The 14,465-nt window shown below is 57.0% G+C and overlaps 1 protein-coding gene across 6 annotated transcripts in view; it reads left to right on the forward strand.

The window, feature by feature from the left end:
* LLGL1 (LLGL scribble cell polarity complex component 1) overlaps window positions 1-14,465 on the forward strand; it is a 68,087-nt gene that overhangs the window by 10,886 nt on the left and 42,736 nt on the right. For 4 of the 6 annotated variants that reach the window (XM_075899764.1, XM_075899765.1, XM_075899763.1 and 1 more), the window contains exons 1-2: window positions 1,285-1,536; window positions 2,931-3,028. In XM_075899764.1, the coding sequence (XP_075755879.1) occupies window positions 1,300-1,536; window positions 2,931-3,028 (335 nt within the window). In that variant the 5' untranslated portion in view covers window positions 1,285-1,299. Of the gene's footprint in view, window positions 1-1,284; window positions 1,537-2,930; window positions 3,029-14,465 lie in introns of those variants that run through there. The other 2 variants (XM_075899767.1, XM_075899770.1) reach the window with 1 other exon arrangement.

A 14,465-nucleotide genomic window follows, 5' to 3' on the forward strand; every position in this document is an offset into this window, starting at 1 on the left:
CAGGAGAAATGTGGCAGTATCGTGTCCAGGGCCTCCTCCAGTGTGAGGTGATGAGGTGTCGCTTGGTCCGAGATCTAAAGCCCCTGCTGGCATACAGACCCGGTGCCCAAACCTGCCCTTCGTCGGGCAAGGGCATTGACTTCATCCATAGCCTTTCCGCTGAGCTTCTGTGCAGGGCTGCGTAAGAATCCCGATCCCCTGCGTGGGGGGGTGAGTCTCTCACTGCTGCACTGGGCCCAGCAGCCGCCAGCAAATCGGGACTTGCTGAGTCTGGTCTGCGGTGCTCTGTGACCGTGCCCTTGTGGGGCTGGGATTTCCGGGGCCCTGTTTAGTTGCGCAGGAGTTGGCGTCAGTGCAGTGCCTTCGGAACAAGGGGGGCTGCTGGCTGGTTGTTCCCGAGCCGTCCTTTGACTGGCTTTGGGTAAACTCCCACCTGCCTCCCAAGCTGCCTCGTTATTTACAACTTGAATTGTCCTTGGATTCTAAGTCTACAAACCAACCTGCTTTTGCGCTTCCTGAGCATCCTTTAGTCTCGTCCTCCTCGAACTCCCCGCTCCGTCCTGTTGGAGAAAGTACTAGTTGTGCTGAAAGGGCCGCTTGGAACATCTGCCCCAGAGCCGCCACAAGGAGGCTGGCAGTGAGGAGATGCTAAGTGGACACGTGGGTTCGGAGTCTGTGCGTAGGCTCTTCCCAACAGCACCTTCCAGGCCATATTGTGACACAACGGCTAGTATCTACACGACAGCCGATGTTGGTGAAATGTCACTCGTGGTGTGACTGTTGCACCTCCTGAGCCATGTAAGTTTCACTGACAGCGCAGTGCGCACGTGTGTGTGTGTGTGTGTGTGTGTGTGTGTGTGTGTGTTAGCCAGAGAGCTACTGCTGCTTGTGGAGATGGGTGAGGTCTGTGCATAGGGTGGGGGGTGTGTGTGTGTGTGAGAGAGAGAGAGAGCGCGCTGCTGCCGCTTGTGGAGATGGGTGAGCATTGTGCACAGGAGGGGTGTGTGTGTGTGACACACACACACACACACACACACACACACACTTGCTGCCGCTTGTGGAGGTGACTGTGTTGTGCCAGCCAGCTCTCTCCCATCGGCACGGAGCATCTTCATCAGACACGCTGCAGCGGCCCAGCATTGTGCACATAGACTGGCCCTAGTCCTGGAGACAGTGGCACAGCCCTGGGGAGAGCCTTCTGCGGGAAGTGCCCCGTGTTAGATGGCCCTGTTGGCGGGATGGGTCGTACCCCTGAGCATCTGCGGAGGGGATGAGCCTCATGCGCTTGGGGCAGGAGGAATGTACCGTCCTGTGCTCTGCGCCTGTAACGGGGGCTCTTGCCGATGCCACTTCCTGGATAACGCCGTTCTGAGCGCTGTCGGTGCCAAAACATCCTGTTTCTCCGTGTGGCAGATGAGTGAAGTTCGTCGAGTTGCTGAGGGGAGCCCCCCTCGGGCCTGCTGCTCCCAGCTCTGGTTGCTAGCGAATAGGATGCCCATGCCCCCCTGCTCGGCCGCGGGGGGCCCCGTTCTGAGGGTGAGGAACGTGTTCTCTGGGGGGCTGCCCGGAGCTACGCTGCTTGCCAAGGGGCCGTGAGGGAAGAGGGGAGTGTCCGCGGCGCGAGAGCCAAGCTTCCTTCTCCTTCCTGCGCTGAGCTCAGCTTGACCCCAGCCCTTGAGAGAGGGGGCGGGAACTGGCCACAAGGAGGCTTGCGGGTTGGTCCTGAAAAAATCCCCCAACCGCCTGGTCCTTGGATGGACGGAGGGCAGCTGGGACCGCTCGGGGGAGGCGGGGGGGAGGGAGCGACTCAGGCTGCTCTTCCAGCCAAGCCTGACGAGTCCGTTCCCCTCTTCCTCCCGTCCACTTCTCCGAACTCCTGGCCGCCTGGGAGGCCCCTGAGGTGGGAGCTGTGAGAGGAGAGGCCGCAGCTGCACCCGGCGGGCTGCGGGGGCGCTTAACTTTCCGGAGGGGAGGCTGTGGCCAGCAAGAGAAGGCCTCCGGCTGTCTCTGGAGCGCTGCTCCTGTAGCTGCTGCTCGGAGCCCTTGCTGCAAAGAGCAGGCGGAGGCCGGCGCGAAGGCGAGGCTGGCGCTGCCTCCTGGCTGTTGCGTGCAGCTGTTTGAAAGGCTTCGCAGACCCTGGGATGCTCAGGGATTGGCCACTCTCTTTCTCTGCGTCCAGCTCAGTCGCCGCAAGCTGTCTCGAGCCAGGGCTGCTAGATTAGGCGGCTGTTCACCGCGTGTGGGGTGATTGGACCTGTTGTCCTGACTCTCTCCCTGTCGTGCTGCCATCTGGGGCAGGGCCCAGCTTCCTACGCTCTGAACCCTCCGGGTCAATGTTCCCCTTAAGTTTTTTCCACCCATGTGTGGAATAAATTTTATGTGCACTGATGAATCCCTCCTGGGCGGCTGCTTTTGGGGAACGCTGCTCTCGGCCCTGATCCTGGGCTGAGCTCTGCAGGGCTTGTCAGAGCACAAGTCGCTCTGAGGAGCAGGGAAGACGTGGTCTGACTGTTTTCGGTCCATGCCAGGGCTCAAGCTTGCCCAAGGGCTAGGCTGGGGTGTGTGGGTCTTGCCTAGCCCACCTGGGCAATGGGTTAACAGGGCAGGGCTGCCTGTAGCTGCCCTGTCCCGTGAAAATCACTTTCAGGGAGGTGCTCGGGGATTCGGCCTCCAAGAGCGTGAGTCCTTCTCCTCCCGGCTCCTCCCCAGCACTGCAGGGAGGGGTGGGCTGCACATGGCGAGATCTTGTGGGCCCGGTAAATAAGGATGCGACTGAAGTTGTGCACACACTGCCCAAGCCCACAGAGGCTGCACCGGCGGGAGGTTTTGAGTGGGGCCACGGGTGACCCTCTCTTGGGGCTCACAACGAGTCCGTCTCGCACCGCTGGACTCTGACGGGTGACGTCTCATTTCTCTCGTCTTCCTCCTAGACGGTAGAACATGGGTTCCCCAACCAGCCGAGCTCCCTGGCCTACGACCCCAAGCTGAGAATTATGGCAGTCGGCACCAAATCGGGAGCTGTGAAAGTGTATCCTTTCCTGGATGTGCTCTCTTGGGAGACTCCGGAGAAGGGCAGAAGGTAAGGTCACCTCGGGCCAGCTGCGGGGCGAACTTGCTGTTGCCCGTGGGTTGCTTTCCAGCTACCACCAGGCATGGTCTTAACATCCTCTGGCAAGGAGTTCCACAGGTTGACTGTGTGCTGCATGAAGAAAAACGCCCTTTTGTTTGTTTTAAACCTGCTACCTATTATTTTCATTTGGGGAGCCCTCGTCCCCTAGAGGCGTTCTCTATTGCCCTGGGAGGTGTTGGGACTGTCCTGCGCCAGGGCTGTATTTCTGTCCAGCTTGCTGCGGCTCCAGGATCTATCTGGCAGCTGATCTCAACTCATTAGCTCCCCTGTGGCTTTGAAAATTGGACCTGCGGCTGAGCGCCAGGTGTGTTGGATGGGGAAGTGGGGTTTCTCGGCCCGTGGAACAGCCTTGACCCTGGGGAGCTGGCTGGCTGCCCTGTCCAGATGAGTGTGCAAAGTCGGGCTCGCAGCGAGGAGCTTTTATTTTTCTTGCCTCTGCAAAATCTCTCTGCCTTGACTGCAGCCATGCTGAAAGCCTTGGCTACCCGTGTCCTCTCTGTGCCTGGGCTGAAGGCTGCGGAGCTGGGAGCTTTGGAGGGCTCCACGGAGCCCGGCTTGGTGGTGTCTTGACTCTCGTAACCCACTGCGAATGGGTGTTCCCCGCTGCGCCTGCCAGTTTGCTCCAGCGTGGCTCCTTGTGGGCAGGGGCTGTTTATGCAGCTCTAAAGCGAGGGCACAGTTCTGGTGCCAGGCGAGAGGGGATAGGGCCTGGGTAAGGAGCAGACGCGCTGGAGGCAGGTAGGAGGACAGCCAGAGGTGCAGCGACCTCCCCAGGTGTCTGCTTCGGAGGTAGCGGCAGGAGCACATGCCCGGAGTCTGGGATCTCCTCGCTCTGCCCCCGACCCTGTTCGTGGGTCCTCGCTTGTGCCCCCATGTGCTCCCCAGGGAGGCTGGTGTTTACCTGCTTCCTGGGGCGGTTCCCTGAGCGTGAGTCACCAGGCTCGGGGAGGAGAAGTGATGTCACCGCTCTGTGGTCCAGCCGTGGAGGTTGGGGAGGGCTGCGTGAGCCCCGGATCTGGTGGGCGGGCGGGAGGGCACGCCCTCGCCCTCTCCCTGCATGGGCGTTGCTGCGAATAGCTCTGGCCAAGATTCCAGCCTCAGCAATCAGCTGTCGGGCAAAGCTGTGACTCAGAGTTGATCCTCCCCTGAGCGCGGCTTTTCGGCTTCCAGCAGGGCGGGTGATGTTTCCTCAGTGCCTAGCAACTGGCTTGCTGATAAATAGCAGCTACGGCTGAGGGGGGGATACAGGGGGGGCTGAACGGAGACATCTGGATGGCTGTGGAGCCTTGGCCGGACGGCCCCTGGTGGGCCTCGGCTTGGCCAAGTGTGGGGACAGTGAGTGAATGACGCAGGCTTGCATCTGACACCCACCAGCTCTGCCTAACCCAGCCGTGCTCTCCTGCTAGGCTAGCGTTCCCTCTGCCGGAGGTGCAGCCGGCCCTTGACTCGTTGGAGACTCCTGTTCCCATCTTAGTCCTCTGAGACAGCTGTGATGTCCTGCTGCCGTGTGCCCGTCCGCCTCCGACCACACACTTCACGTGCTTGGCTGCCATGCGGCTGCTTTCTGCTGTGAATAGACAGGCTGAGCCAGTCCCCAAAGGGCAACTTCATTAGCCCAGGCTCTTGGATCTCCTTAGTGTGGCAAACCAAACCCCTCTGCAGCCCCTCACGTCAAGCATAAGCCTGCCCTGGCTATCGCTTGTCTTGGGGGTGGAGGGAAAGCAGCAGGGCTCTCTCCACAGAGCCCAATCCAGGGCCTAGACCCGGCTCTGCCGCAGCTGGAGTGTCTGACGGGGTGTTGGATGAACGAGCCGAGTTAAAATCCAAGCGCCTTGTTCCCAACGGGCGGGGAAGGAAACAGCTGAGCTTGCTCCAAATATGGCACGTGACTTATGAAGGGAGCCTGCCTCTGCTCTCCGTGGACGTGGTGTCCGTGCTCACCGTGGAGCGGTGCCCAGGGGAAACGGCCGATCCGGCACTCGGAGCTGGCCTTCCCGGATCCTGCCAGGGGCTCGCAGTAGGGGACAGAGTTCCCCTCCCCCCCGCTGGCTTCCAGCTGTCTGTGTGATGCCAAAGAATGAGTGCCAATGGCAAGTCGGGTTGAGCAGCGATACATGTGGGGGGGGAAGGAGCGGACGTGTGTGCTTCCTCCTCCTCCTCCTCCTCCTCCTCCTCCTCCAATGAACCTTCAGCCCAGGTGTCATTGAAGGAACACACATTGCAGACTGAGGATGGCAAATTGGAGAGAGGGCTGGGGAGTGCAGAGCTGGCAAACGCACACACAGGGCCAGTTGCTGCCTGGGGTGCCAGGGACTCGGTGTTTAAAGCACCTTGCCTGGTGTTTTTCTGTTGGGTCTTCTACCTCTGCAAACGAGGGGAAGGAGAACCCGGCCTACAACAGGGGTGGACGAAAGGGCCTCCCCAGGCTGGATCTGGCCCGCAGAGGCCCTGTTGCTCCCCTACCCCCGGGCCAATTAGGGTCTGGGGGCGGGGGAGTGACCGAAGCCTTCTCCGCTCTGCCCCAGCCCTGCGCGCAGCGCTTCGTAGTGCCACGTGCTGCTCGCAGGGCAGGGGGGAGAGCAGAGGAGGCGTGGCGGGCTCCCCATGGCCAGTCAGGGGCAGGGGAGCTGAATGAAGCTTCCTTCACCCTGCCCCAGCCCTGCAAGGAGCCTGCGGCACTTCAAAGTGCCACGTGCTCCTCTCAGGGTGGGAGGAGGCTTCCAACGCTCACCTGCCCCAGGCTCTGATCGGCCTGGGGGTGGGGGAGTGTGCCAAGCCCCTTCCAGGGTATGGGTGCCTAGTGGGAAGGGGGGGCAAAGGGGCTCCCCCACCCGTTTAGGCCCCACTGCTTCCGGAGTGGCCCGGGCTACTTGACAAAATTTTCAAGTGGCCCCCGGGCAAAAATGATTGCCCACCTCTGGCCTACAGTGTGAAATGCCATTTAACTAGCAAACAGGTTAAATGTTAAGCGTAACCAGTTAACAGATGAAATGGGGATGGACTGGGAGGGGGAAGAAGATACTGAGCTGGGGATCTGGATTCTACAGGGCTCGGAAGGACGCGGGAACCGCGGGTGGTTCTGTTCTGCGTGTACAGGGCCGGGCGCAGTGCAGCTCTCGTCCACGCTGCAGGGATACCACGGGGTTTGTGTCGGGAGTGCATGCACCTGTGTCCAGTTAGGGCTTGGATTTCTCTTTGCCGAAATCCTACGCGTGCGACCGGAGGAAGCCGCAGGCAGCTCAGTGCTGAGGCCCACGCTGCTCTTGGGTGTCACGAGGGCTCAGACCGCACTTCTGGGCATAGACGCTTCCCCTCCACCCCCAGTTCAGAGGAAAGACTCCTCTCCGGAGGCCGGAGCCCATGGCCCGTCTGCCTGCGACGTCCCAGCGCTTCCCTTGCCGGGATGCTGCCATGCATTTGGTCTTGGGACCGTTGTTTGGAAGCCCCCGGACAGCAGCCGGGTCCCTGTCAGGGAATTGGGGTGCAGCCTTCCAGGGCCTCTTCCGATTCGGGGCCAGTCAGTTAGCTTTTCCCAGCTCACTGGCTGCCCTGAAGCGAGGGGCTGTTGTGGGCAGGGGGGAAGGGGAGAAATAGGCCTCTTGTGTCCGGGGCGTCTTGACCCGTCGGCTGCACGTAGCCACATGCTCTCAGGGCTGGCAGAGAGCATCCTTTGTTGCTTGCTAAGACTCCAGAGGGCTCTGGCAGCAGGCCAGGAATCCGTTCACCCCGGGGGCTTTGGAGGCCCTGTTCTCCGAGCCCCGCCCTGCGGGAATGCCAGGGGGTACTGGACAGGACACGGTGAGGAGCTGGCCTGTCCTCGCGGGTGACTCCTCTCGGCGCCATGGCGGCCGTGGTTGTGCAGCCGCTCTGCCTGGGCGGGGGTTGGAAATCGAAGACCCTTGTTGCTGCGTGCGCGCTCGAGGGGCTCCTTTCATGCCGCCTCCTAGCACAAAGCCGGCATTGCTTTCCATTGTGCGCCTGGCCTGAATGCCGGCCCAGCTGCGACATTGCTGGCCACGCTGCCAGAAGATGGCTCTGCTTGTCCCCGGAGCGGCGCGCTGAGCCGCCGGGCACAACAGACTGTGTGTCTGCGCGCACGCAGGCACGTTGGCACCGGCGCGCTGCCCTGGCAACTCGCCGGGCCTGTTCCTCCCCCTCCCCCAGTCAGAGCGGACCTGACCACGCAGACGCCTGTGCAGGGAGAGTTGAGCTCGACAAACTCCGCTTGCCTGGCATGAATTGCTCCTTGCTTGGTGGGGGTGTGAAAGTTCCCTTCCTCAGGCGCTGCTCCTGTCTGCGTTAGTCAGGGGTGCGTGGTGGCACTTCTGCAGCAGGTGTGCAAATGGCTGGTCAGCTCCCTGGGGCTGGGACAGTGTCTCTTCTGAGATCCGCTACAAAGGGCCGGGCAGGGGCTGGCTCCGTGCCTTTTCCTCTTGCCCCAGCCTGGGTAGGGTTCACAGCCGCAACGCTGCTCTGCTCTGCTCTGCCCAAGGAAAGCCACCTCGCGGCCAGGCTGGGTAGCCTATATGTGAAGCTACTGCCTTTGACGGGGGTGGCTGGAGCTACCTTGGTGTCGGCTGGGCAGCTTGTATCCGGCAAGGACTAGTCCTAATGGGTAACCCTGGACGTGGGCCTGTGGAGAACTTAGAGCTAAAGTGAGCAGAGTCCTTGGCTTCCTGTTCCCTTCGCTCCTGATCTCCAAGCCAGGGATGTGAATGTTTTAACTGGCAAGTCTCACTTTTAATGGGTGATGGTTAACTAGCAGAGGCTGCACCCCCTTGGAATCAGTTAACCAATTAAAACAGGATTTTACATCCCTACTCCAAGCTCACGTCTCCCGGGGAGCAAGAGCTCGGTCCAGGAGAGTGCATCTGCTAGCTCAGAGCAGCTGGCCAGAGACAAGCTCGCAGCTAGCAGCCAGCTGTAGTGCCTACATGGACTGTTTCTTTAGTGTTAAGCCTGCTGCCTGTCCGTTGAATCGGGGCCTGCGCTCTTGTGTTCTGTGAAGGGGTAGATAACACCTCCCTATTTGCTTTCTCCACTTCCAGTGTGATTGTCTAGACCCTCTAGCCTGTTCCAATTCGGGTATCTCTTCTGAGATCTACGTGGAGGATTCAAATGTCCCAAGGATTTGGGTAGTGACGTTATAGTTACCGTCTTATATTCCTACACCGTTCCCCACGCAGTTGGCTTTTTCGACGGCTGCTGCAATTAAGCAGATGTTTTCAGAGAATTATCCACAGTGATTCCAAGATGTTTCTCATGTGGTAACGAGCTAATTTAGGCCACAGCCCTTTGTATGTATAACTTAGGAGGGCGGGGAGTCCCCTGTGCATTATTTTGCATTTATCAGTGTTGAATTTTATCTACTGCTTTATTGCCCAATCGCCCAGGTCTTTGAGATGCCTTTGTAACTCCTTGAAGTAGGGTTGCCGGGTGTCCAGTTTTTGCCCGGACAGTTCAGTATTCGGGTCCCTTGACTGGTTGAAAACCCCCCAGAAAATACCGGACATGTGAAATGTCTGGTATTTCCTGTTTGTCGGACAGAAGCCCAGCAGGGACAGTTTTTCCCTGCCGCATCAGGCGGGGGCGGGGGAGTGAGGAGTGCGGGGCCATTTAAAGGTGCAGCGACTTTTTTTTTTTTTTTCCCTCAACAACTTTGGTTTCCCCATTTATTTATTTTTTCTCAGCCAAGTTTGTCATGTTCGGGACTTTGTTGAAAGCATCTGGCAAGCCTACCTCAAAGGCAGCCGTGGGCTTACAGAATAACTCAAGAGGGCTGCCATCTGCAGACTTTTCCCCCTTTTCCAGATCATTTATGGATGTGTAGACGAGCACATGTCCAGTGCAAATCCTTGGGGCTCCAGCTGTTTACCTCCCTCCCCCGTGAAAACTGACCATTTGTTCCTACCCGTTGTTTCCTATCAGCAAGTCTGTTATCCATACGAGGACCTTCACTCTTATCTCACAACTGTTTCCCCAAAGGCTCATAAGCCAAGTAAAGACCTTGTTAGAGGCTTTTTGGAAATCTAAGAACATGACAGCCGTTGGATCGCCTTTGTCTGCGATCGACCCCATCAAAGAATTCTAATAGCCTGGTGAGGCGTGATTTCCATTTACAAGAATTGTGAGGCTTATCCCACAAATGGTTGTCGTCTTAGGTGTCTGATTTTTTGTCCTGTACTATAGTTTCAGCCAGGTTATTTTGTGCTGATAATAGGCTTGCTGGCCTCTAACTGCTTTATTTAAAAAAAAAAAATCAGCATTACATTTGCACAGGTGGTGGAACTCGGGGGAGCGGGGGATGCTGACTTGAAGTGGTGTCCATTACACAGGATTTACAGTTTGGCGTAGTGGCTCTAAGTATCCCCATTATACCGCTTGCTCCAGCCCCCCCTGCACGTTTCCTGTCCTCCAGTTATCTGGTACAGTGGCTGGTTTAAATGATAGGTTACATACACAGTCAGTACTTCTGTGAATTCATATTTGAGTTCTTTCAGAACTCCCTAGGTGAATCCCATCTGGTCTTGGTGACTTACTGCTGTTTGGTTCATTTTATTCCAAGACAATCCATCCCTCCCAAGTCGGCCAAAGAAATGAGAAATGCCTGGGCCTGCTTTTCACTCGGGCCACATCTTTCTTTACCCAGAGGATCGCCACTTCAGCGATCGATCTTCTGGGGTTTGATTTAGCGGGTCTAGTAAAGACCCGCTAAATGGAATACTGAGGGTGCCCCCGTCGGCGCTGGTACACGTCACTATCGCGATGAGTAAGGGAGGCCGATGGGAGCAACTTCAGCTGTTTGTTTGCGGAGTTGCAGACTTTAAGCTGATCACAAACTGGCTTGATTAGAGAAATAGGTTCCAGCTTGCCTCCCTCCCACAGTGGCTGAGCTTTCCAAAGCTCCCAGCAGACTCCTCTGCCGCTAATTCTACATCTCCCACCAGAGTTCCTCTGAAGGGCTGGAAATGGGCCAGCTAAATGCATCTCCGTGCTCCATTGTCTAGCTCCTTAATTTGCCCCCCTGCTGTTGAACGTGGAAGGAGCAAACTTGAGTTGGTATGTGCTTCCTCAACCATGTGACTTCAATTCTCCAGCCCATTGGCTTTCAGCATGTGGTCCTTGGATCTGGGGGTCTGCAGACTGTGCCTAAGACGCCCAAAGGGGTCCACTTCTCCATCTGGACATTTTTCTAGGGGTTTGCAAGTGGAAAGATTGACCACTGCTGATCTAGCGAAAGCTCATGCAGGGCAAGCCCCAGAGGGAGCTCTGAAATGTTAGACCTCAATGGCCGGAAAACCTGGCCTCAAAAGAGCCTGTGATCTGTGGGGTTCTCTGTAGAAAAGTTCAGATTAACCGTGTGGCGCTCTGCTGCTGACAGACAGTGGTGGTACGGTGCTGCTTCTGCCACTTCCTGTACACCCAGCCCTTCCCCAGAGCGACTGGCCAGCTTTTCCTGTGGAGAGTGGCGACCGGGGGAAGTTCTGAGGGTGGGCAGTGTGCTGTCCTTTCTTATTGAGAGGCCGAGCTGGGCCTGAGCAAGGCTGGTTTCTAGCCCCGCTTGAGGGGGGGCCAGGAGGCTGCTAAGCTCTCGTGAGGCCGGACACACGCCTGAGCCGCGTATAGAGCTGCCGGGAAGCTGGTCGTCCCCGTGCCCGACGGCATTTCCCTGCTCCAGGGGCTGTGTGCAGAGGACGGCTTTTCTACGCCACCGCTGGCCCCCAGAGCAGCGGTTCCCAGCCGGGCTGCTGCCTGCCGGGCCGTGGCGGATCTGGGGGGTGGGGCTGAGGTACACCGCCCGGGCTGGGTACAGAGGGGCTCTGGAAACAGGAGGCTGGTGGTGGGGCGCTCTAAGGGGCAGGGGGCTGGCACTGGGGGGATAGTGGAGGGGACCAAAAGCTGAATATGAGTCAGCAGTGTGATGCTGTTGCAAAAAAAGCAAACATGATTCTGGGAGGCATTAACAAGTGTGTCATGAGCAAGACACAAGAAGTCATTCTTCCACTCTACTCTGCGCTGGTTAAGCCTCAGCTGGAGTACTGTGTCCAGTTCTGGGCACTGCATTTCAAGAAAGATGTGGAGAAATTGGAGAGGGTCCAGAGAAGAGCAACAAGAATGATTAAAGGTCTAGAGAACATGACCTATGAAGGAAGGCTGAAGGAATTGGGTTTGTTTAGTTTAGAAAAGAGAAGATTGAGGGGGGACATGATAGCCGTTTTCAGGTACCTAAAAGGGTGTCATGAGGAGGAGGGAGAAAACTTGTTCATCTTGGCCTCTGAGGATAGGACAAGAAGCAAGGGGCTTAAACTGCAGCAAGGGAGGTTTAGGTTGGACATTAGGAAAAAGTTCTTAACTCTCAGGGTGGTCAAACACTGGAATAAATTGCCCAGGGAGGTTGTGGAATCCCCATCTCTGGAGATGTTTAAGAGTATGTTAGATAAATGTCTATCAGGGGTGGTCTAGACAGTACTTGGTCCTGCCAAGGGGGCAGGGGACTGGTGGCCTCTCGAGGTCCCTTCCAGTCCTAGTATTCTATGATTCTCCTTATTATCCATAGAAACTAGGGATGTAAGCGACTAGTTGACTATCTGATAAGCAAAAGCTTATCAGATAGTCTACTAGTCCCTTGACTAGTCTCTCCCCCCGCCCCCCTTCTATCAGAGGCAGCAAGGGAGGGGGGAGCAGGGGCTGGTAATAGGGGGAGCCAGCTTAAAAGCCAGTTCCCCCCAGCACAGTCTCCATGGGGGGCAGAGGAGACAGCGGGGTAGCAGGGACTGGGTGTGAGCCAGGAATCAGCTGCCCTAGCTCATGCTGGGTCCCTCCTGCTGTGCTTTAGGCTTTCAAATATGTTAAGAGCCTATCCGGGCTGAGCGCTAACCCCTCTGCGGCTCCCCCGCTTATCAACTAACCCAGTGGTCCCCAGCACGGTGTCCGCGGGCGCCATGGCGCCTGCCGAGGCATTTGTGCGCCTGCCAAAACATCTGGGCTGGCCTCGCCGCTGGCGGGCAGCACATGCGCAGTGCTGGCCCCGGGTGCAGGGCGCGTGGGCAGCCCCTGCCCCGGGCACACGGTGCATGTATGGCGCCACCCCCAGAAACGTGGTGCATGAGCAGCCCTGCAGCCGGCAGCCATGAAAGGTTGGGGACCACTGAACTAACCCATTCGTTGATTACATTTAACGTCCCTAATAGAATCCCCTATATGCGAGTGCAGGTCTTCTCTACAGTAGCATGTAATTTAACTTCTGCACTGGCGCTGCCAGTGTCGAACGGGCGCTCGTGGTCTTAGCCTGAGTAAGTCGAGACGTAGTCGGTAGAGGGGAGGCTAGCCCTTGAGTTGCTGCTGCTGGCAAAGCTGTCTTAGGACTAATGAAAAGAGGGATGCATGTAGTGGGGGGACGCTAGTGCAGACACTTGCAGTAAAAAAGGCTGCTCTTGGGGGGGCCTGGTGTCAGCATTTCACACAGCCCTGGAGAATTAGCAGCCGTGTAGCAGACTGCTCTGACACCGTGTCAAGCTCCGCTCCCACCACTGGCTCCAACACTGCTGTGAAATGTAGAGCAGTAGCTGCGCAAACCACAGCACGATGCAAACCAACGCCACTGTGGATAATGCTGACACTGGGGGGAAGGGAGGAGAGCGAATGCGCTTTCCCCTTTGTGTATGCGCCTCTGTGAGGCGCTTGGGTGAATTCAAAGGGTCTTGCCAGGAATATTAAGAAGCTTTAGATTCCCAGTATTACTGCCTCGATGTGGTGCTTAGTGGGTTTTTATTTGTCAGGCATTTGGTGTTAAATTGTCTCTTCCCCCAGCCATTGAAGTACTGGCCAGGTGCTTGGTTGCACGTGCTTGACAAAAGACAATAGTGAACGTGAAAACTTTCCCCAGACACCCTCACAATGAGAAGTGCTTTGTGTGTGTTACGCCGGGGCCCTAGGCTGTCAAATGAGATGGTGGAAGTGCACAGTCATAAAAGCGAAACTGACCCGTCTGTGTTACCTGCTTTTGCTGAGTGAAGTGCAGAAGTAAATTAGACACCCATTGTGTTTTCGGCTTTCAATGGTTAAAAGCAGTGTGTGTGTGTGTGTGTGTGTGTGTGTGTGTGTGTGTGTGTGCGCGCGTGTGTTATTTTTAAACCACTTCCTCTCCCTTTGTGTCGCAGTTTGCGTGAAGTGTGATTTCCAGTTAGCACCTGTAAGATTTCACTTGCTACAGTGCATCTGTGGTGCTCGGTGGAGTTGCTGCTGTCGTAACCACTGGAAAGAGCTCGTTATGCAATCGTCACTGCTCAGTCCAGCTTCGGAGGGAGTTTGCAGCTCTTCTGCTCCCGCACGGTGGTTGTCCGCGTCCACGGTCCTGTGGAACAGAGCTCTCTAGGCCAGATAGTCAAAGCGACTGTTCTAGGTGGCTGCAGAAAGACGCTGCTGTCCTGGTCCTTCCTCTGGAGATGCTGTTAGATACCAGATTTGCTCTTAACTGGCTTCAAATAGGTCTTGTTGATCCTAATTCCTGCTCCATTCTCCTGTGCGTGTAAGGGACCTCGATTGGTCAAAATTACCTTTTTTTAGGTGAATTTTCGTCAACACAGCGAAGAAATAAAACTCTAGCGCTTGGAAGAAAAGTTCCAAGTAGGGATGTTCCCCAGTGCGCATCAGCCTTACTGGCATGCTTACTAGATAACTGGTTAACTGGGCGGGGAAAGCAGCCCCCTCGCCCACAGCAGCCTGACTGGTGGGACCCCAGCTGGTTGGAGTGAGCAGTCCCCGACTCCTGGCCCAGGTTGGAGGAGCCCCCCTCCTGGCGGGCTGGCCGGACTGCAGCCACGGCACGGTTAACTGGTTAAACAATTGCAATTAAAGGATTTAACCGGTTCACTCTTTTCCTGCATATTTACATCCCTCGTTGTAAACCGTGCGCGGTTGTGCACTGGACTCCAGAAGCCAGATCTGTTAGCTTTGCATCTTCCTCAGTTTGGGCACCGGCAACAAATCTTAACAGCATGACATCAGGGAAGCCAATCAGTCCCCCTTGTTTATGGGGAGGGCATAAGGAATTCTCCTTATCGGTGCCACTTCTGAGAAGCACCTCGGCTGCAGTCCAGCATGACCATGCATATCTGTGGCCGGGGGGTTCCTGGGAAAGCCGGCGTGCGCTCGGTGATCTGTAGGAGAACAGCGCTGCAGCTGGAGGACTCTGCTCTCCAGAGCCACTGGGCTCCTTCCTTGTAGCAGTGGCTTCCAACTGCTGGTCGGTGGCCCAGTGCTGGGCCATGAACTGCTGGGTCATGGCACATTGCCAGGCCACGCCCATGCTGGCTTCTCCGGGACCCGGGCTGGG

Source organism: Pelodiscus sinensis, chromosome 16 (assembly GCF_049634645.1).
Source record: "Pelodiscus sinensis isolate JC-2024 chromosome 16, ASM4963464v1, whole genome shotgun sequence".
Lineage (NCBI taxonomy): Eukaryota > Metazoa > Chordata > Testudines > Trionychidae > Pelodiscus > Pelodiscus sinensis.